The sequence below is a fragment of the Neocloeon triangulifer genome, unplaced genomic scaffold, assembly GCF_031216515.1.
Source record: "Neocloeon triangulifer isolate White Clay Creek 2 clone unplaced genomic scaffold, ASM3121651v1 ptg000014l, whole genome shotgun sequence".
NCBI lineage: Eukaryota > Metazoa > Arthropoda > Insecta > Ephemeroptera > Baetidae > Neocloeon > Neocloeon triangulifer.
The window spans coordinates 12,494,301-12,514,897 of record NW_026775556.1 but is presented as its reverse complement, the minus strand read 5'-3'; the positions used below and the strand labels follow the sequence as shown (position 1 = coordinate 12,514,897).

General features: G+C 35.9%; 4 protein-coding genes across 6 annotated transcripts; 2 read left to right on the top strand and 2 right to left on the bottom strand.

Annotated features, from left to right (window-relative positions):
* Positions 1-215: 215 nt before the first annotated feature.
* Positions 216-2,924, bottom strand: LOC132200779 (pescadillo homolog). The gene is made up of 10 exons (XM_059626489.1): positions 2,738-2,924; positions 2,384-2,617; positions 2,210-2,319; positions 1,892-2,153; positions 1,697-1,835; positions 1,501-1,643; positions 1,183-1,442; positions 887-1,071; positions 600-745; positions 216-499 (listed from the first exon to the last, which is right to left on the bottom strand). Exons 1-10 carry the CDS (start codon positions 2,756-2,758, stop codon positions 245-247), a joined length of 1,755 nt encoding a protein of 584 aa, XP_059482472.1. The 5' UTR covers positions 2,759-2,924; the 3' UTR covers positions 216-244.
* Positions 2,925-2,942: 18 nt separating this feature from the next.
* On the top strand, positions 2,943-7,788 carry LOC132200777 (leucine--tRNA ligase, cytoplasmic). Of its 2 annotated transcripts, XM_059626486.1 has the most exons (18): positions 2,943-3,103; positions 3,236-3,457; positions 3,515-3,892; positions 3,945-4,189; positions 4,245-4,470; positions 4,525-4,743; positions 4,875-5,015; positions 5,068-5,192; positions 5,251-5,438; positions 5,501-5,639; positions 5,699-5,969; positions 6,027-6,165; positions 6,226-6,334; positions 6,390-6,621; positions 6,684-6,944; positions 6,996-7,208; positions 7,272-7,500; positions 7,559-7,788. In XM_059626486.1, the coding sequence occupies exons 1-18, from the start codon at positions 3,101-3,103 to the stop codon at positions 7,762-7,764; spliced, it is 3,546 nt and encodes a 1,181-aa protein (XP_059482469.1). In that variant the 5' UTR covers positions 2,943-3,100; the 3' UTR covers positions 7,765-7,788. The 2 variants fall into 2 exon arrangements, with proteins under 2 accessions (XP_059482469.1, XP_059482468.1); XM_059626485.1 differs by having other exon boundaries at positions 6,684-7,208.
* On the bottom strand, positions 7,783-13,272 carry LOC132200778 (protein argonaute-2-like). Of its 2 annotated transcripts, none has more exons than XM_059626488.1 (18): positions 13,153-13,272; positions 12,388-12,425; positions 11,600-12,122; positions 11,440-11,542; positions 11,173-11,381; positions 10,977-11,113; positions 10,750-10,917; positions 10,449-10,539; positions 10,238-10,385; positions 10,061-10,180; positions 9,765-10,003; positions 9,513-9,712; positions 9,297-9,456; positions 9,142-9,232; positions 8,893-9,090; positions 8,513-8,749; positions 8,257-8,441; positions 7,783-8,192 (listed from the first exon to the last, which is right to left on the bottom strand). In XM_059626488.1, exons 2-18 carry the CDS (start codon positions 12,410-12,412, stop codon positions 8,087-8,089), a joined length of 2,940 nt encoding a protein of 979 aa, XP_059482471.1. In that variant the 5' UTR covers positions 12,413-12,425; positions 13,153-13,272; the 3' UTR covers positions 7,783-8,086. The 2 variants fall into 2 exon arrangements, with proteins under 2 accessions (XP_059482471.1, XP_059482470.1); XM_059626487.1 differs by lacking the exon at positions 13,153-13,272 and adding an exon at positions 13,024-13,144.
* A 90-nt stretch (positions 13,273-13,362) lies between these two features.
* Positions 13,363-14,367, top strand: LOC132200780 (thioredoxin-like protein 4A). The gene is made up of 3 exons (XM_059626490.1): positions 13,363-13,587; positions 13,882-14,018; positions 14,113-14,367. Exons 1-3 carry the CDS (start codon positions 13,510-13,512, stop codon positions 14,324-14,326), a joined length of 429 nt encoding a protein of 142 aa, XP_059482473.1. The 5' UTR covers positions 13,363-13,509; the 3' UTR covers positions 14,327-14,367.
* The last annotated feature ends 6,230 nt before the right edge of the window (positions 14,368-20,597 follow it).

Below are 20,597 nucleotides of genomic sequence, written 5' to 3'. Positions count from 1 at the left end.
TACATTATTAGAAATATTTGAAAAATAAAAACCACTGCAGTTTCATTTTTTTGTCCCTAACCGACTTGAAGTTAACAAAAATTTTGAGATTTACGAGGCAATGAAGTTTTAAATTATCTTATGCTATATAGATGGCATTGGCCACCGGAATATAAAAATTAACTTATTACTGTTTGAGGCTATGGTTGTTCAGTAAAAAATAAAATGATTTTAAATCTGATAGATAAAGATTGTTTATTTAAACTTACGAAGCTGCTGCCTGCTTCTTTTTTGTTTTCTTCTCCTTCTTGGATTCCTCTTCAATAACCTTTCGTTTCTTCTTTAAAAGATTTACTTCCTGCTCCCTCTTTCTACGTCCCTTCATCATGCTTCTGTACAGCTTCCTGTGCTTGCGAGCAATCATGCGTTCACGCAGTCGGAGCTGTGCCGCCTCATCTATCTGCTTCTGTCGTGGATTTTCTTTTGTCACCTCACCAGCAATGACAGCCATTTCTTTAACCTAAAAGCATTAATGAGAATTAGTTTTACCAATTGCTGATATTAATAAAAAACTATTTTATGATGAATAAAATATTAATATTTATTCTGCAAATGCTTACTTTTTTATCTTTTGAAGATATTTCCTCCTCCGAATCACCAGCCTCGTCCTCTTCACCAGATTCCTCTTCTGATGTGGCATCTTCACTTCCATTATCTTCGCTATTTTCTTCCTCATCCTCCGACGCGCCTTCCTCACTCTCAGCTTCTACATAGTGAGACTTGTTTATTTTAATTTCTTTTTTAACCTCTTTTTATAATATAACAACCCATAAATAAATAATTAGTTTGACAGAAAAATGCTGATATCATGCATAAAATGTCAGTCAGGACTTGAGCAAAGACTAACCTTCCGGTTTTAGAGGGACACCTTCCCTCAATGCCTGTTCTTCTGGTGGCTGATACTGGCCTTCCCTAGCAGTTGTGAATGGCGATAAGTGAGGAGGAAGAGTCTTGCCCATCAAATAATCAACCTCAGGAAGCAGTTTACGAGCATTAACACAATCAAACACCCATTGCGGCTGCACATAGTACCTGAGGAACAGCAAATTATTTTGTTGTGAATTGGCTCCAAAGTATTTTTTTTTTTTTTTTTTTTTTATTAAAATTGTTGTTTAAATTCTAAATGTTATAATATAATCATACCTGGAAAGATACGATCTCTCGAGCGAGGGTCTGTCAATGATTTGATGGGTGATTTTAGTGTCATGTTCATCGAACGTAGAGCCGACAAAGAGAAGGGGGTCCCAGGATACTTCGGCGCCAAAGCATCTTAGCACAAATACAACTGGCTCCCTTGGAACTTCTCGATTAACAAAGACCTTCAAGCCTTTGAACAGGGTTTTAAGTCTCTTGACCTTTTCCCGCTCCTCTCGGATCTCAGCAATTTTATCCGGATCATCAATCTTAGCAGAAAAAAGTAATAATTGGAAGTACAAGAAGAATAATTTTTGCAACACCAACCAGAGGGATGTCATCCATTTCAAACTCCTCTTCAACATACTCATTAGAAGTGCCATCAGACTTGAGTAAGTTCAAGTTCAGGGCAGCAATCCTTTCCGATACAAAGGCTTCTTGGTCCACAAGGATCTTGCTTTCGGCATCCTCTGAACAATCATGTTTAATAAGACAGCTATTAATGAATAAAACTAAAACATACTTGATGAGGCTGGGAATTTTGGAGGGTAGTAAAGATTCAAGGAGTGGTAGAGCTTGAAATTGATAAAGCCCAACATAACAGTGTAGAACTCCACAAAGGAGGCCATAATCTTGAAGTCGACATCGTCCTTAGACTCGGGCTAAATAAAAGCATTTAAATTAGTAAATTAATTAGCAAATTTTAAGACTGAAAAACCTTGAAAGGGAATACATGGGGGACTATCCATGTAACTGTCTGGCCACTGATGTCAGCTTGGAAGTAGTAGCCTTTGATGGAAATAAAAACTTTGCGCAGAGCCCTGGCAGCCATCACATAGTGCATGAACTCCACAGTAAGACGTCGGCAGAGAGATGAGAAGTCTCGCCTGACATGTTTAATGCTAGGGAACGTGCTGAACATGAAGCAAAGCGTCAGGCAGTCATCCATGTCACGTACGGCATCAATAAATGTTGGATACCTGCGACACACAACAAATTGGAATAAAAAATTTAATGATTTGGTTGGAATTTATACCTCTCTTTTACTATGTGGTCCACTTTGAGGTGAGGACGACTTTCAAGATACTGCCTGATTTTCTCAAAATTCTTTGTTGCTCTGGCAGTGCCCATTCTCTTTGCAAAGATCTAAGCTCCAAATCAGATTATGTTAAAACAAATTATTTTATTTGATTTTAATCAACTTTCAAACCTTGAATTCTCTCAGCTTCCAAATCAATGGCTCATGACTGAGAAACTTGATATCCTTTGCGTGATACAAAGTCTTGATGCCCGTCTTTCCCTTTTGGGCCTTTCTTCTGTTGGATGGCTCTCGGGGGTAGATTCCTTTCAGGATGCACAGTTTCCTGAAGTCCTTCAGTGTGAGCTGGAGCTTCTTCATTGCAGATTTTCTGGTAATATATCTTTGGGCCGCACCTGCCTCATACTGTAAAAAAATATTGGAGTTCATATAATATAATTGCGTACAAAACATTTCCAAAAATTGATAATTTTCTGGATAATATGACGAGCATTTTTTTGCAGCAGTTTTCCTGTCCGTGCTCACCTTTTTCTTTCGGTTCACCATGATGAAAGGCTGAAGAATATGCTAATTTCAATTAGCGACTTTAAATACTCTCAAAAATAACAAAAAGAAGACCAGTTTTCGAAAAAAGGGACTGCGGCGTTGATTAAAGGCCAGAAACACACGTGGTTGTTTTTACACGAGGCTCAACAAACATGGATGGAGAATGGAGAAAAGCGACACTAGCGCCACCGGAGCCGCAGTGACAAAAACAACACGTGTCGGGAATCCGTCGTGGATTTTTGCCTTGTCGGGCTTGATCATTTTCAAAGATTTTTTGCTGCAACTTTTCCTCACGATTTCAAATCATTTTGAGGCAAGGGACCCGATCAATTGAAAGTTAATATGGTAATTATTTATTAATGATTTAAAAAAATTTGTTACCACATTTCTTTGGCAAAATTATTATGAGCAACAAAAAATCGCCAGCCTGTGTCGGTCTTAATTTTTTAAGAATTTTGACCTTTTAAAATTTTTCAGGCAGCACCTGGTGCTGATCGGAAGGGCACTTTTAAAGTGCAGTATCTGCAGAAAATTGAGAAGGAAATTCAGGAGAAATGGGAGGTCGAGAAAATCAACGAGGAAAACGCTCCAGACAAACCCAAGAAGAACAACGACGAGAAGTTCTTTGTTACTTTCCCTTATCCATACATGAACGGTCGCTTGCATCTGGGGCACACTTTTTCCATGTCAAAATGCGAGGTTTTTTACTTTTTTTAGTTGGTTAATAATTTAACTATAATAGCGCAAAACGTCCAGTTTGCAGTTCGATTCCAAAGAATGCTCGGCAAAAAGGTCCTCTTTCCGTTCGGTCTGCACTGCACTGGAATGCCTATCAAGGCCTGTGCTGACAAGCTCAAGCGAGAGATGGAGACTTACGGTTGCCCTCCAGTTTTCCCAACCGGAGAAGCGGTCGTCGAGGTTGCCGACACCTCTTCGGAGCCCGTTATCAAGGACAAAAGTAAGGGCAAGAAGAGCAAGGTGCTTGCCAAGGCTGGAACTGCAAAATTCCAGTGGCAAATCATGCAGAGTTTAGGGCTCCAGGATGACGAGATCAAGAAGTTTGCTGATCCTCTTCATTGGCTGGAGTATTTTCCTCCTTTGGCAGTCAGTGACTTGAAGTCCATTGGCATCCATGTACGGAGTTGATTGATTAAAAATTTTCCACAAATTTCAAATGTGGTTATAGGTCGACTGGCGGAGAAGTTTCATCACCACAGATGCAAATCCATACTATGATTCATTTGTGAGATGGCAATTCATTCGGCTGAAGGAGAAGGGAAAAATTCAATACGGAAAACGATACACTATTTTTTCTCCTCGTGATGGACAGCCTTGTATGGACCACGATCGCAGCTCTGGAGAAGGCGTTGGTCCTCAGGAGTACACTTTGATCAAGATGAAAGTCCAAGAACCTTACCCTGAGAAGCTCAAGTAAAATATTATTAATTCAAAAAGCCCTTGATAATTTCCTTCCTCAAATATTTAGGTCTCTATCAAAATTCCCAATCTTCTTGGTTGCTGCAACTCTTCGTCCAGAAACCATGTACGGCCAAACAAATTGCTGGGTGCGCCCCGACATGAAGTACATCGCTAGCCTTACCAAAGGTGGAGAAGTCCTCGTTAGCACTGAGAGGGCTGCCCGCAATATGGCATACCAAGGATTCTTTGACAAAGATGGTGAAATAAATGTCAAACTACAGCTAATTGGACAGGTGTGTGTTTTTTAGTAGTTTTAAAACAGATAAAAAAATTTAAATGCAAAATAGGACATCCTTGGAGTGGCTCTTTCGGCTCCTTTGACATCTCTGCCAAAGATTTTTGCCTTGCCAATGTTGACTATCAAGGAAGACAAAGGCACCGGTATTGTAACGAGCGTTCCTTCCGATTCACCAGATGATTATGCAGCTCTCCAAGATTTGAAGAAAAAACAGCCTTTGAGGGAGAAGTATGGTATCAAGGATGACATGGTTCTGCCATTTGAGCCTGTAAGTTGTCATTTTTTCTCTCTAATCATTTTGATTTATTAGGCGTGCGCAAGACTTTACTCTAAGAAAAGAAAATATAAAAACATTTTATTTATTTATTTCTAAACAATTATTCAATTTTTTTCAAATAGATTCCTATCATTGATGTACCAGATTTTGGCACACTGAGTGCAGTGGCTGTGTATGAGCAGCTGAAAATTCAGAGCCAAAATGACAAAGAAAAACTTCAAACTGCCAAGGAGATGGTTTACTTGAAAGGATTCTATGATGGGGTAAATTTATTTTAATTTGATTTAATTATAAATAATATTTCAAACTTCATAGGTTATGATCATCGGTGAGTTCAAAGGACAAAAAGTCCAAGATATCAAGAAACTGTTGCAGAAGAAACTTGTTGACAACAATGAAGCATTCATTTACATGGAGCCAGAAAAATTGATCATGTCAAGGTGGTTATTTAAGTTTTATATAAATTTGTATGTATTCAACTAAATTTTAAACTAAAAGGTCTGGAGAGGAGTGCGTAGTGGCGCTTTGCAACCAGTGGTACTTGAACTATGGAGAGGAAACATGGAAGGCACAGGCCCTTAAAGCTTTGGAAGGTGTTAATACGTACCATGATGAAGTGAGGCGAAACTTCCAGTTCACACTCAATTGGCTGCACGAATACGCCTGCTCAAGGACATATGGCCTTGGTTAGACATCCCAATTGTTAAATCGTCCAGTTTTCCCACAATTTTTTTTTTAATTCTGTTAGGTACAAAGCTACCTTGGGACGAGCAGTGGCTCATTGAGTCTCTCTCTGACTCTACAATTTATATGGCCTATTATACAGTAGCCCACTTTCTGCAGGGAGGCACTTTCACTGGAAAAGAGGGCAACCAATACAATATCAAGTGAGATTTTTATATTAAATTTAAAATAAGCTTTTTTCATGTATTGCAATATTTTTCAGGCCTGACCAAATGACACCTGAGATTTGGGACTACATCTTTTTCAAGAAGGCAAAGAAGCCAAAAACGACCATCCCTTCAGGCACTCTAGATGCAATGAAAAAAGAGTTTGAATACTGGTACCCACTGGATCTGCGTTGCTCTGGCAAAGATTTGATTCAAAACCACTTGACCTACTTGATTTACAACCACTGCGCAATGTGGTCCGACGATGAGAGCAAATGGCCTAAAGGAATCCGAGCCAATGGCCATCTTCTGCTGAACTCTTCCAAAGTAAGTTCCTGTTGAAAGAAAAAATGATTTTGCATTAAAATTAAAATCGGTTACTAGATGTCCAAATCAGAGGGAAATTTCCTTACTTTGGCTGACGCAGTTCAAAAGTTCTCTGCCGATGGCATGAGACTTTGTCTTGCCGATTCTGGTGACTCTGTGGAGGATGCAAACTTTGTGGAGAGTACTGCTGATGCAGGTAAAGATAAATAAAATGATTTTAAATTTTGCATTTTCATATTCAATAAAAAAATTCTAGGAATTCTTCGCCTCTTCACATTCATTGAATGGGTGAAAGAGGTGCTGGAGAGCAAGGCATCCTTTAGAACAGGGAAGGCAGATACTTTTAACGACCTGGTATTTGCTAGGTAGACATTTATAAATCTATTGCATTTTGATAATTAATACAAATATTCTTCACAGTGAAATGAACTTGAAGATTGCAGAAACAAGAGACCATTTCCAGAACATGCTGTTTAAAGAAGCCCTTCGCACAGGCTTCTTTGAACTGCAAGCCGCCAGGGACAAGTATAGGGAGTTGAGTCATGATGGAATGCACTCGGATTTGATATTGCGATTCATTGAAGTGCAGGCTCTCCTCCTCTGTCCCATTTGCCCGCATGTTGCAGAACATGTGTGGCAGCTTTTGGGAAAGGTATAGAGCCAGATTTCAAAATTAATTTAATTTACTTCAGTTATTCTTTTCTTTGGTTTTAGAAATCCAGCATTGTAAAAGAAAGGTGGCCAGCAGAAGGCTCTGTAGATCTAGCAAAAGTGAAAGCATCAACGTATTTGATGGACACTGCTCATGCATTCCGATTGCACTTGAAGAACTACATGCATCAACTTCAAAAGCCGAGGAAAGGAGCAGCACCTGTTGAATCTGTCGAGAAGCCTACGAAAGGAGTTGTGTGGGTTGCAAAGAGCTACCCTCCATGGCAAAGCGCGGTGCTGACAACCATGAAAAAGTTGCACCAAGTAAGGCTCGATTTAACTTGCAAAAAATTATTATATTTTTTTACTCTACAGGAGCACAAAGGTCTTCCCGACAACAAAGTTGTGTCAAGCGCTTTAGGTGCCCTTCCAGAGCTGAAGAAGTACATGAAACGGGTAATGCCCTTTGCACAAGTAGCACGGGAAAAATTGGAGAAGATTGGAGTGAAAGCTTTTGACCTCACCCTTGACTTCAGTGAAATTGAGGTCATCTCTACACATCAAGTCTACCTGGCCAATACCCTTGATGTAATTGATAATTTTATTATATCTTCGGAATATCTTATAAATTGAACATAATTTTTATTGCAGCTAGAAGGAATTGAAGTCCATTACACTGACAATGCACCTGATAAGATCAAAGAAGACTGTTGTCCAGGTCAGCCATTCATCACTTTTTCTGTTGATCCTTATGTCAGCGTAGAAGCAATAAATCCAGTGCCTCAAAATGGCCTGTTCATCGAACATCTTAAAATCATGCAAGGTGACACTGTCGGCAAATTAGCTGCTAGGCTAAGCAAGTTGTGTAGGGGCATTAAAGGTAAGCATAATCTAAACTGCCAACCCCTGCAGCTCATATTATATAATCTTGTTATTAGAACCTGGACAAGTGCAGTTTTGGCGATACGAAGACCCAGAACTTGGCCCTAGAAAGATGCCGGAGTTTGGAAAACCTTTTGCTGGAAAGGTGAAAATTGATCCCAACTCCATTTTTAAGATCAACGAGGAAACTAAGGAAGTTACTGTATCTTCCGGCAAGATCACAAATGTGTTGGGAAATCACCTTATTTATACAGCCGATTAAATAAAATATTATCAGAATTTTTACTGTTAATTATTATTTTATTTTACCCTTGAATCGAATACATCAGATCAAATATCAAACCTTCATATTACGTAAATATACAGTCTACAGCCAGGTGCTATGTCCCCATTCAATGCAGACAGAGCACCTGACCCAGCAAATCACATTGATTTACATTTTTATCAAGATCTGAATCTGTTTATTAATTATGAAAGATAACTAGATGTTTTTAATTTCAATATTTTCCTTACATTTATAGTTTTTAGAGCTTGAACTTTTCTCAAGCAATTAAACAATAAAGGCATAAACAAATTATATCTATCTAAACAAAGAACATAGGATGCTTTTTGTTGAACTCAATCATGGCCTCATTCATTTTGATGCTCTCCAACTTCAGAGCAAGTTCATCAGCCACATTGATGTGTTTCCTGAGGAGCACATTAATCACATTGTAAATTAAAATAATACAAGACTAATAAAAGCGAAGCTCACCCTTCAATATAGTTTTTGGCCCTGAATGCAGCCAGATGGGAGTAGTAGGTAGGTGCAGGATACGACACACTCCTATTGCAACGGGTGAACAAGTGGCACAGATAGTAGGTCAGTTCCTCAACCTGATCCTCTGTCATGTTTGCATCATCCCATAGCATCTGGTATTTTGTTGGACGAGATGTTCCCTGGTTGATAATACAATCATTATCAATCAATTGTTGTCCGTAAAATTAATTAAAAATGTATCAGTTTTTACCTGGATGCTCTGGTGGCTGACAAGGTAGAAGTCCATGTTGCGTGGATGAGTAATTGTTTGATCGACCACAAATCCAGCTGGAACATTTCCATTCCTATCAGCCAAAGGGTCACGATCTCGAGGGAAGAATCGAGTGTGGTGTCGCTTCTGCACCACAAGGAAAGTGATGGGCGGATTGTACTCGGGTTTGAATCGTTTCACGGCTCTGCGAATTGCCCCGAGCTCACATCTCAGCACCTTGAAATGAAATAAAAAATGGTTAATAAGTTTAATAAAGAAAAGTGGCACTGAAAATAATGTGAAAAAAATTCTGGTCAACAGTATAATCTTTCAACGATGATTGCAGAGAAATTGTTATTTTTAATTTGAAAGACGCATACCATTTCAAATTGGCCATCACTGACACCATCTCGATAAAAGATGATTCGTTTTGGCGGATATCCAGTTTTGGTAGCAAAGTAGCGAAGATGCTGATAGGTGATTTCCTCCATATCAAGAATTTCTTCGCATTTTGGAGGTTGTAAACGCCACTGCATGTTGTACTGGAACAGGGCAACTGGATCATGGCTTGCAGTCACCTAAAATAATCCTTTTTTTAGATAGTTTTTTAAAATGACGGAATTTCTTACGGCAGCAACAGATGGACTTGACTTTGAGTCAGGAGGGGGATGTGTCACATCGGCACCCATGATCATTATAGGCTCATTAAAGCAAGATGGTCTGCAAAAGCAAAATAAAATATCATTGTAATACTGAATGCCCAAATTGGTTTTTCTTAAATTACTTGCTCCTGGTATGGATGCTGTGGTTGATCCCATCCATTTTAGCATTGATCTTCAAAAGAATGTTGCCAATAGTGGGTGGAGTCAGCTTCCTGACCGTTTTCATCTTGATGCACTGTGTTAGGATCTTAAACTTCATTTCAAGGATCTGCTTGACACTCGCTTGAATAATAATGGAATTAAATTTTTAATGCATGGAAATTTTTTATAAAAATTACGGTATGGGCTGACTCCTCCAATGTAGTCTGGGATCACTACGATCATCAAATCAAAAGTTCCCTTTCTAGCAACATCTTCCAAATATCTATCCAAATCAGGTTTTCCTCTAAACCTGTTTTGAGGTTGAAGCATCTGTGGTCTGCCTTCAAAAGTCATTCCAACATCTCTTGCAAACTGAGGGAATTTGCTCGCAATGTCGCTAGAAATGTAGATTTTGAGGTTGCATGAACAAAATTTGAAAACAAATATACTTTGTTTCACGCAATCCACACAAATCAACGATGGCCCAACTTTTGATAGCTCTGCATGGCTTTTGGAATTTTTGGTTGTTCATCTTCCATTCGCCATTCTGAACCCTGACTTCCTGTTCACCTTGGTACTTAAGTGCAGGGGCATTGAGAATTCTCCCATCGACAGGAGTCATTGAGCCGCTAACCTGGATTCCAAACTCTGCCAGGCAAGGATCTCTTGCAAGCTCCAGGCTGTTAAACTATAAATAAATCATGAAACTCTTAACTACATCAACTTAAAAAAAAATCAAATTTACTGCATCCATGATCTTCTTCTTTCGAATGTATGGCTTGGTTGCAGCATTTCTAACCATGTTCCTTGTCTGTTCTTCGTCAAGCTTTTTGATGGTGACTTGGTTAGGTGCAATCTTGCACAACTGTTATGTTATAGAGTTTCATAATAAAAATAATCGACGTTTATTATTAATTACTACCTCCATAGGCACGTAGATCTGCCGATCCTTGCTTCCAACGTGGAGGCAGGGCCAATAAGGATATTGCAATCTGCACCGTTTTTCTCGTTCATAATAGGCAGCCACAGTCAACTGTTGCTTACCACCATTAGGCATGTCCAATGTGAATCTAGGTGTGATATACGTTTAGTAAATATTAGGACATTTTATAAATAAAAGAAATAGATCATACTTCTGCTGACTAGCAGCTTGCACGACATCAACCACTCGATAAACTCTCTTGGAGTTGGCAATGTGTGGAATCTCGTATTCAACCTTCAGCCCTATATTGTACAAAAATGTTGCTTAGATCTGATTTATTAATTCAACATATGTTATAATTTAGAAATGTCAAAAGTAACAAAGCAGATTTTTTAAATAAAATAGAATTGTGTGATATTATTTTTCTTAGAAATATCCTCACAGATATTACAATAATAATTATTAAATACATTAATTTAATTAAAAGTATCCAACATCAAAAAATTTCTTACCTTTAATGTAGTTCCTGAACTTTTCGTCCAAACGTCTATCAACGTCTAGTTCCCAGTTAACGACATCAAATGGCCTTGGATTTTTGTTGTTAAAACTTGGTGCTTCTGTGCCAAGATCGATCACCAAGTCTCTCACAGACTGGGCTTTTGGAAATCCTTTGTGGGCCACTGATGAAACAGGTTCAAAATTTCACGGATGATAATGACAATAATATGAGCATTATTACCGTCAACATTAAGGTAGATCTGTTTGGCCCCTAATCCAGCACTCTGAAAAACTCCGTACCACAGCTCCATTCCATTGCCCAAACTGATAACCTCTCCTTTTGGAGCAGTGTAGAAGCTGCGACCCACTTGCAGCAATCTTAATTTGAAAACAAGAGTTTCAATAAACTGAAACACATTTTAACTAAACAGATTTACCTAGTTATGCCAGAATTCCTGAGCACAATGTCAAGGGCCTGAATGGCAGCTTGCGGTTGAGGCACCCGATCACGATTTTGGAAATATCTTCCGATGTCCGCAAGACTGATCTCGCTGGCCCTCTTCACTTTCACTTTGATTTTTGCAGTTTCAGGAGCACCAGTGTCAGTGAAACGCTCTTTGTTCTGGACCTGAATCTCCATTTGAGTCTAAAAAAATATTAAAAATCATAGAGATGACAAAATTCTAAAAACAAATTAAACCAACCTCGCCATCAATAAGCTCTTTGCAACTGAAGAGATTTTTGACGCCATCAAAAGCTGGATATCGCCCCGGCCAAACTATTTTGCCGAATGCAACAATGGCTGGTCTGGATTAGAAGAAAATGTTAATAAATATTACACTTGTGAAGAAAAAAAATAATTACTTGAAGTATTTCTTGGGACAATCTTTAGTGGAGCCGTCCTTTTCACTAACAAGCTTCATATCAACGTCATAGTGAATGATTGTCATTTGCTTATTTTTGACGTTAATTGTAAAATGATTGGTCTCCACTATCATTTTCTGTCCTTTAGTTCCGTAACCATTTCTGGCTGGGAACTTTGGCTGGAGTCTGGGTGTGATGACTTGCTGCACAGGCCCAGTGCTTTTCTCTGGACTAGGAGCAGAACTTCCAGAGCTTGATCCAGCAACTGTTGGTGTTGAAGGGTTGCTGGATGAAGTCTGGCTTGTGGCCGGGGACGAGCTAAGGCTCTGGCCACTGGAAGAGAACTCCTCCCTAGGGGAAATCAAAGGCTGGTTTCCTCGACCTCTTCCTCTAGCCCAGCCAGCTCGAGTTGGCTCCTCAGCGCCAAGTGACAACTGGGGTATAGGAGGAAAATGGCCTTCTGCTGGACCAGGACGAGATGGCGCAAAGTTTTCAGATGGTTGCCCTCTTCCGCGGGCTCGCCCTACAAGAAATAAAAATATGACGGAATCCCTTAATATTAATATTATTTCTACAAATACATAGAACTGCAACATAATATTTTTTGCAAATTAAAATTTTTTTTTTAATTATTTTAATTAGTAAAATACCTTAAAACATACATGAAACATAATAAAATAAATATGTTCTAATGATAAAAAATGATGTAATCTCTCTTATAAAGTTTTTGATTATAGTCGATATAAAAATTTAAGATTTTAAAAAAGTAACAAAGATTGAAAACGTACCTCGTCCTCTTCCTTTTCCACCCATTGTTCAGTTATTGCTGGAAAAAAATTACATATAAAGTAATTAATTGAGGGCACATGCAAGCTTGTTTTGTGCAAATTATTGGCAAAAAGATGATGCCAAATAATGTTAATGATCATAATAGTTAGTAATTATGCAAGATTACATCCCAGAATTCCTTTCAAATCCGAAATAAAATTCGCGAATTTTTTAATTGAATGCAAAAACACTTTTATGGAAATTCTCAAACTCATTGAAATTTAGCCATTTTCTTAACGGCATAGTGGACAAAGCAAAGTAATTTAAATTAATGTAAATTGCAGGTTTGGATTGGACAAATGATTGCTGGATGTTGGCACAGAAATTAACATTGATTCTTATGGGGCACAAAAATCCGTTGTCCAACCCACCTATTCACAAAACAATTTGAAAGCTCTGAATGTGGCCAACAATCAAGAATACCCTCAGAATTTCCCTTTTTTGAAATTTATAACGGAAAATCGTTTGCGAATTTTTGAAAATTTGTCACTTTCGCTCCATTGTGCTGTGTTTCTTGGTGCAATATTTCGTTACCATGCAAAATATAATAAATAATACCGAAATTAAGGCTGTAATTTCTGTGATTATCTGCTCACCCGAGTGTGTATGAAGAGTTTAGAGAGCGACGTCTCCTGGACGTCTCAAGAAAGAAGTGACCGAAACGATCTGACGTTTGTGCTCAAAGCGAGATGGTGTGCAAAAATTTTGGTTTTTCACCAACTCACCAGAAAATGGTTGTTTTCGTGACCCTTGCCGTGAACCAAACTTGTGAAAGTCAGTCGTAGTCGCTGCCGTCGTGTGTCGACAGTCGACCTCTTGAGTCGACCAATGCTCAACAAATGAGACAAATGAGTATCAACAAAAACAAACTTCAGCGCCTCCTGCAAACTGCGGCTATTCACCTGTACGGGATTGTTCCGAACTAATTTATGTGCCACGCCCCTCTGGCATTTAAAGAAAAGAAACATCAACAATCACAATCACAAACTTTTCGTCCACTGTTTTTTTGTTTCGAATTATAAAGCGAATAAATTCTATTAAATTTATTAGTAAGCAACGCAGCAGATCAAACACTCGTCAAAATGTCGTACATGTTAGCACATTTGCACAACGGATGGCAAGTTGACCAAGCCATTTTATCTGAGGAGGACAGAGTTGTTGTAAGTTTTTATTTTTCATAAAAGATTTTGTGGCGTTCTTGTACATTTTTTACTTTTTTTTTGCTTTGCTTCAACAGAATAACGTTTAGGCGTTTATACATAATGAGAATATATGTACAGTACATATCATGCCTGTGTATGTATGTAGCAATCTATGTAATGAACATAACTGTCAAAGCAGTCAAAGTGTATTTTACATTTACATAGTAGAATTTAGTGCACATTCATTATATAATGATTTATTTTTAAATTATAAATTCATATTCCTTAAATCGGTGTTTCCCTTTTTATCAGGTAATAAGATTTGGCCACGACTGGGATCCATCCTGTATGAAGATGGACGAAGTCCTTTTCAACATTGGAGAGAAAGTGAAGAACTTTGCAGTTATCTACTTAGTGGATATCACCGAAGTTCCGGATTTTAACAAAATGTAAGAAATGTAGCTTTCTTTTTAATTTCAAAGGCAATTTTTGTAAGAATAAAGGAAAGCTAATATATGTATTTATTTATTTTTCTCTTTGCAGGTATGAGTTGTACGATCCGTGTACTATCATGTTCTTCTTCAGAAACAAGCACATCATGATCGATTTGGGAACTGGCAACAACAACAAGATCAACTGGCCGCTGGAGGACAAACAAGAAATGATAGACATTGTTGAGACTGTGTATAGAGGTGCGAGGAAAGGTCGCGGTTTGGTTGTATCCCCGAAGGACTATTCTACGAAGTACAGATACTAAAGAATTAGTTCCGAGTCGTGGTGTTCTCATTTTTTTTTTTTTTATCAGATTTCAATAACCCGGCTTAATCAAATTATGATTTTTATATTATTAATGCCTGATGACGCAAAAAATATCATTTTTGAATAGTTAATAAATTGGACCTTATGGTGCAAAAACAAATTGCACTCTCTTAAAATTTATTGAGACATTTGTCAATTTTTTCCCAACACTGTCATCTGATAAACACAACTTTAAGAACTTTGCTGTGGAAATTTAGTTGCAAAATTTAAGTTGTTTGTTTGAACTGAAGATTTCTATCATCTAAATCATGAAAATTAAGTGGTAACGTGGTAACTCTTGTAATAATAAAGAATACATAGTAATAAACCAGTTTTTTTAGTCCATTTCATACAGGCATTAGAGTCTAAATATTCGCGGTGGCAGCGGCAACTGGCGTTAACTGCATGCTGAATGTTGCGGGTAGAGGGGTCTACAGTGCGTGGCAAGAACGTCGGGGGTTAACTGCAGCAAGGAAATTTTACAGGAGAAGCTAAAAACTAAAAACATCCAATTCTACGTGATTAGGATGCTTTTACGCTTCAAAATTCCCCTCACAATGTGTTTTGTGAGATAAAGTATATTTATATACTAATTATAATTGTTCATATTTTTACAAAACTTTAGCTGCTGAGTACAACTGATACCAATGTGCAATGGAGCTCTTAAATGCTTCCAGTTAATAAGTACTAAGTAAATCAAGTCTTTAATGTGTGTTGTTAGAAATTAAATTTTGTTATATTTTTATATAATATTAGTTACATATTATTCTAAAAAGTTTAATTTTTTAAATACATTTTTTATTATTATATTTTAATAGTTTTATTATTATTATTTTTTTTAAATTTCAAAAATTATTTTATTATTATAATAAAATATTTATTTTTATTCTTTTAATTATATAATAAAACATTTTATAAATATAATTTTTATTGCTGCTCATCTTTATGATTAATGATCAGCGTTATGCGCTTGACCAAACTGTGTTGCAGTGCAAAGATGATATTATTTGTTTGAAGAAGTTGACACTCGAGCAGATGATCATGGAAATGAAGCGATCGGGCTTTTCCTCGTTGCAGAAAATTATTTTTTATTCAAAAACAAATGGCTCCATTTGTTTTTGAATAAAAAACCATTTTCTGCAACGAGGAAAAGCCCAATCGCAAAGATGATACTTGAAATTTTCACACAATGAAACCGAAGAGTGCAAATGCGCATTTCTTAAAATCCTTGAAATTTATTGTCAAAGTTTTTCTCCTAAGCGTTCAATACAAATATAAAGGATATAATTTTTAAATTAACACCACATATTTTTGAAATTCTTATTTATCTCTCAATGGGCTTATAACTAAATTTAATTTTTCAAAGCCCCCTGCTTCAACATATTCCTTAATTCGTTCAAAATGGTTAGAGCATAAGTAAAAGATGAAATTATCAACTCTAATTTTAAGATTTGAGATTTTTAAATTGCATTGCTTAAGCAGGCTCATGCCAAATTAAATATCAGCACAATAATTTTGCCCGATACTAAGAAAATGGTATAGTTACTGCTCCCGATTTTCACCACCTTAAATTTGAGACTTGGGACAATTAATACAGGCACCAAATTTAATGATATTATATGTATTTTGCCAGAGTATATGCTATAATTGTGAATAAAAGTTGTATAATTCAAGTATGAAAGGTATAATTATTTTAGGATAAAAACCATTTAAAATAGAAAAAACTTTATGTAATACGTTATTTAAATGCGCAGGTTAAATTTATTGCTATTTTAATTTCATAAATTGATTTATTTTCAAGTTTTGCTCTCACAAATTAAATTGCGGGCTTAATTAAAAATAATCATGCATTTATTGGAAATCAAAATTTTTATACAGAATCCTTTTCGATTAAGAAACATAAACCATTATTATGTTTAATGTAAAAACTTATATATTTTTCCTAAGCGTATCTCAATCCTAAATCCTATAAGTCGCGCTATAAGCTATTTTTTTATTACATATTCAATGATAGAAAAAAAATTATAATCTAATGCAAAAAGTAGCGCTGGCAACGTGGCAAGAAAGCAGCAGAATCTCTGAGGAGCGGATTTTCGATCCTTGGCGGAGCCAAACGAGTTCTTTGTTCTTTTCGTGTCTGTACGTGTTTGTGCAGCGCAATTGAGAGAGAGAGCAAAAACTAATTCCTGGTGGAATTTTTCTCTATTAGTGCTCGAGGATCGGCATGAAATTTTGTTGTTTCTGTACATGAAAATCTTGTGTTCTGTCTTAAGTCTCGAGTTTCTGCATTCCTGTGCAGCAATATTTCAAAGTAAAGTTCCATCAGGAGAATAATTTCTTGAATTCAATGCAATTTTTAAATAATTACATGAGCTTAATATCAATAACAAATAAAAATATACCTGACCTCTTTTTAGAATAAAATTATGTTTTTTATCAATAGTTAATCTCGCGGTTTCACTCTTTCTAATAATCGACAAGATTCCGCAATCCTGATAAGCAATTAAAAAAATATATAATATAGTTTTTATTTTAACCCTAATCTAACCTTTAAATTGAAATTCATAATGTTTTTCGATCAAATGTTTAATCATAAAAATTAATAATCTTGCCGATGTTACAGAAATTATAGTCAAACTATAATTAATATAAAATGATTTTTATTTAGTCTTTTTATTTATGTGTACATAAAAATAAAAACTACATAAATCAAAGTTAATCTTAATATGCAACTTCTCGCGCATGTGAAACTGAATTCTGTATTCTGTAAATTTGCAATTTATGTGCATGCATAATCAAAATATCATTCATATTTCATTTAATTACAATATAATCAGTGTTTTTTACATAAGGGGAAAACCGTTTAATTTTATCAAGAATCAATTAATTAATTTCATGAAAAATTGATGGTAAAAAAGCGGGGATATGTAAGATGTAATTTTTATACAGAATCCTTTTCGATGAAACATAAACCATTATTATTTTTAATGTAAAAACTTATATATTTTTCCTAAGCGTATCTCAATCCTGTAAGTCGCGCTATAATTTATTTTTTTATTACATATGCAATGATAGAAAAAAATTTGTATAATCTAATGCGCGCATAAAAGTAGCGCTGGCAACGTGGCAAGAAAGCAGCAGAATCTCTGAGAAGCGGATTTTCGATCTTTGGCGGAGCCAAACGAGTTCTTTGTTCTTTTCGTGTCTGTACGTGTCTGTGCAGCGCAAACGAGAGAGAGCAAAAACTAATTTCTGGTGGAATTTTTCTCTATTTGTGCTCGAGGATCGGCATGAAATTTTGTTGTTTGCTGTACATGAAAATCTTGTGTTCTGTCTTAAGTCTCGAGTTTCTGCATTCCTGTGCAGCAATATTTCAAAGTAAAGTTTCATCAGGAGTATAATTTCTTGAATGCAAAGCAATTTTGTCGTAATTTTTAAATAATTACATGAGCTTAATATCAATAAAAAATAAAAATATACCTGACCTCTTTTTAGAATAAAAATATTTGTTTTATCAATAGTTTATCTCGGTTTCACTCTTTCTAATAATCGACAAGATTCCGCAATCCTGATAAGCAATTAAAAAATTTATAATATAGTTTTTATTTTAACCCTAATCTAACCTTTAAATTGAAATTCATAATGTTTTTCGATCAAATGTTTAATCATACAAATTAATCATCTTGCCGATGTTACAGAAATTATGGTCAAACTATAATTAATATAAAATGATTTTTATTTAATCTTTTTATTTATGTGTACATAAAAATAAAAACTACATAAATCAAAGTTAATCTTAATTATGCAACTTCTCGCACATGTGAAACTGAATTCTGTATTCTGTAAATTTGCAATTTATGTGCATGCATAATCAAAATATCATTCATATTTCATTTAATTACAATATAATCAGTGTTTTTTACATAAGGGGAAAACCGTTTAATTTTATCAAGAATCAATTAATTAATTTCATGAAAAATTGATAGTAAAAAAGCGGGGATATGTAAGATGTAATTTTTATACAGAATCCTTTTCGAAGAAACATAAACCATTATTATTTTTAATGTAAAAACTTAAATATTTTTCCTAAGCGTATCTCAATCCTATAAGTCGCGCTATAATTTATTTTTTTATTACATAATATATGCAATGATAGAAAAAAATTTGTATAATCTAATGCGCGCATAAAAGTAGCGCTGGCAACGTGGCAAGAAAGCAGCAGAATCTCTGAGAAGCGGATTTTCGATCCTTGGCGGAGCCAAACGAGTTCTTTGTTCTTTTCGTGTCTGTACGTGTCTGTGCAGCGCAAACGAGAGAGAGCAAAAACTAATTTCTGGTGGAATTTTTCTCTATATTTGTGCTCGAGGATCGGCATGAAATTTTGTTGTTTGCTGTACATGAAAATCTTGTGTTCTGTCTTAAGTCTCGAGTTTCTGCATTCCTGTGCAGCAATATTTCAAAGTAAAGTTTCATCAGGAGTATAATTTCTTGAATGCAAAGCAATTTTGTCGTAATTTTTAAATAATTGCATGAGCCTAAACGTTAGTGAAGTTGGCAATATCGCCAACTTTTTTTATCTTAAAAAAGGGTTATAAAAGAATGCTGATTGCGTTCTAGGGGATGCATTTGGCTATTATAAAGTAACCCCCGTTATGCATTAGACCTCTAGATGTACATTAAATATGGATTTTTCGCGATTTACACCCTCACGGCCGGGTTCAGCCGCTTTCTAACCCACCCCAACTTACACTCTTGACACCCTTACATAAAAAACAATCCTTACATCGCGGCTGAACCCGGCCTTTCAATTTAATTATTCACCCGAAGGTATTTTTATGGTGCCGACTACAGTGAAAAATCAGTTTTTCGCAAATTACACCCCCACGGCCGGGTTTAGCCGCTTTCTAACTCACCCCGTTTGACACCCTTACGTAAGAAAACCACCCTTAAATCGCGGCTGAACCCGGCCCTCTAATTTAATTACTCAACGAAAGTATTTTTCTGGTGCCGAAGACACCTGAATATCAGTTTTTCGCGATTTACACCCCCACGGCCGGGTTCAGCCGCTTTCTAACCCACAACAACTTACTTCCTACACACCCTTACTTAAAAAACAACCCTTACATCGCGGCTGAACCCGGCCTTCTAACTTAATTATTCACCTGAAGGTATTTTTATGGTGCCGATGACACCTGAATATCATTTTTTTTATCAATTTTTAAAAAAATTAGTGAATTAAATATTTAATTAACAATTGAATATTTATATAAAAAATTTCCACAAATCGCTGGCCGCTGTAAATTGATTATCCAACTTTGAATTTTGATCGACTTGAAAATTTCCAAACTTCCCATAAAATAATTTAAAATAGAAAATTTTGACGAAGACTGTGTCTTATAAAATTGTGAAAATTAACAAGAAACTAATTTTTAACTTTACGGGGTTTACTATGTGCATTATCTTTCCGGCCTGCCATTTTCATATCTGGATTTTTTTTTAAAAAATAATTCAATTGAAATGTAAATTTCTATTAAAAATATGCATTACATTTTTCTTTACATTATTCAATTCTGTAGCAATAGTTCTGAGCGACAACAGTGCTACGACGAAAGTGATTCCTGTGTGTGTTTGCTATGCGGTGAGAAAGGCACCCAGTACACCTGGCCAAGTGCAAAAATCGCGTCCTTAGTATTAATGACTATTTGAAAATGAAGTGAAAGACTTTAACTTTATTTTGTCGCGCACCACATTGAAAATTGCTTCGTAAACTTCTCTAAGTTAAGTTGAAGTTGTACTCAAATGAGTTTCAAATAAAAGAATATATTTTATTCAATTTAATTTTTAACTCTAAATCGATGTATTTATACAGGTTAGCATCACCCAGAGCAACCCATTACTGTTTGCTACTAATTGTTTTTTTTTCATAAACTTCTAAGTCAAATTATCAATGTGTAGCAGTCTGGTTTGAATTTTCTATTTCCCAGTTTTTTTAATTGTTTTTTTTTTTTTACCACTTTTGAGAAGATTGAGATTTTCTTGATGGTGTCATCTGAAATATTTTGATAAACATGCTACTGAATGAGGATTTTTTTAACTTAACCCAATTTTACCCATGTATGTATACATATGTGTTTCCTGCCCCGGACTTGTTATAAATTTTTTCCTAATAAAATTTCATAAATTTTATTTTTAGATTAAAATACTAAATTTACTAATTTTTAAATTTATAT

Coding starts and splice junctions, on each gene's coding strand:
- LOC132200779 (XM_059626489.1), bottom strand. CDS start 2,758: ATGGTGAACCGAAAGAAAAAG. Junction 1,836..1,891: donor CCCATGTATTCCCTTTCAAG/GTTTTTCAGTCT, acceptor GCTTTTATTTAG/CCCGAGTCTAAGGACGATGT. Junction 1,072..1,182: donor GAGAGATCGTATCTTTCCAG/GTATGATTATAT, acceptor GCTGTTCCTCAG/GTACTATGTGCAGCCGCAAT.
- LOC132200780 (XM_059626490.1), top strand. CDS start 13,510: ATGTCGTACATGTTAGCACATTTGCACAACGGATGGCAAGTTGACCAA. Junction 13,588..13,881: donor CTGAGGAGGACAGAGTTGTT/GTAAGTTTTTAT, acceptor CCTTTTTATCAG/GTAATAAGATTTGGCCACGA. Junction 14,019..14,112: donor GTTCCGGATTTTAACAAAAT/GTAAGAAATGTA, acceptor TTCTCTTTGCAG/GTATGAGTTGTACGATCCGT.
- LOC132200777 (XM_059626485.1), top strand. Junction 4,190..4,244: donor CCTTACCCTGAGAAGCTCAA/GTAAAATATTAT, acceptor TCAAATATTTAG/GTCTCTATCAAAATTCCCAA. Junction 7,501..7,558: donor GTTGTGTAGGGGCATTAAAG/GTAAGCATAATC, acceptor TCTTGTTATTAG/AACCTGGACAAGTGCAGTTT.
- LOC132200778 (XM_059626488.1), bottom strand. CDS start 12,412: ATGGGTGGAAAAGGAAGAGGACGAG. Junction 8,442..8,512: donor TCAGCCACCAGAGCATCCAG/GTAAAAACTGAT, acceptor ATTATCAACCAG/GGAACATCTCGTCCAACAAA. Junction 8,193..8,256: donor GCCAAAAACTATATTGAAGG/GTGAGCTTCGCT, acceptor TGTGCTCCTCAG/GAAACACATCAATGTGGCTG.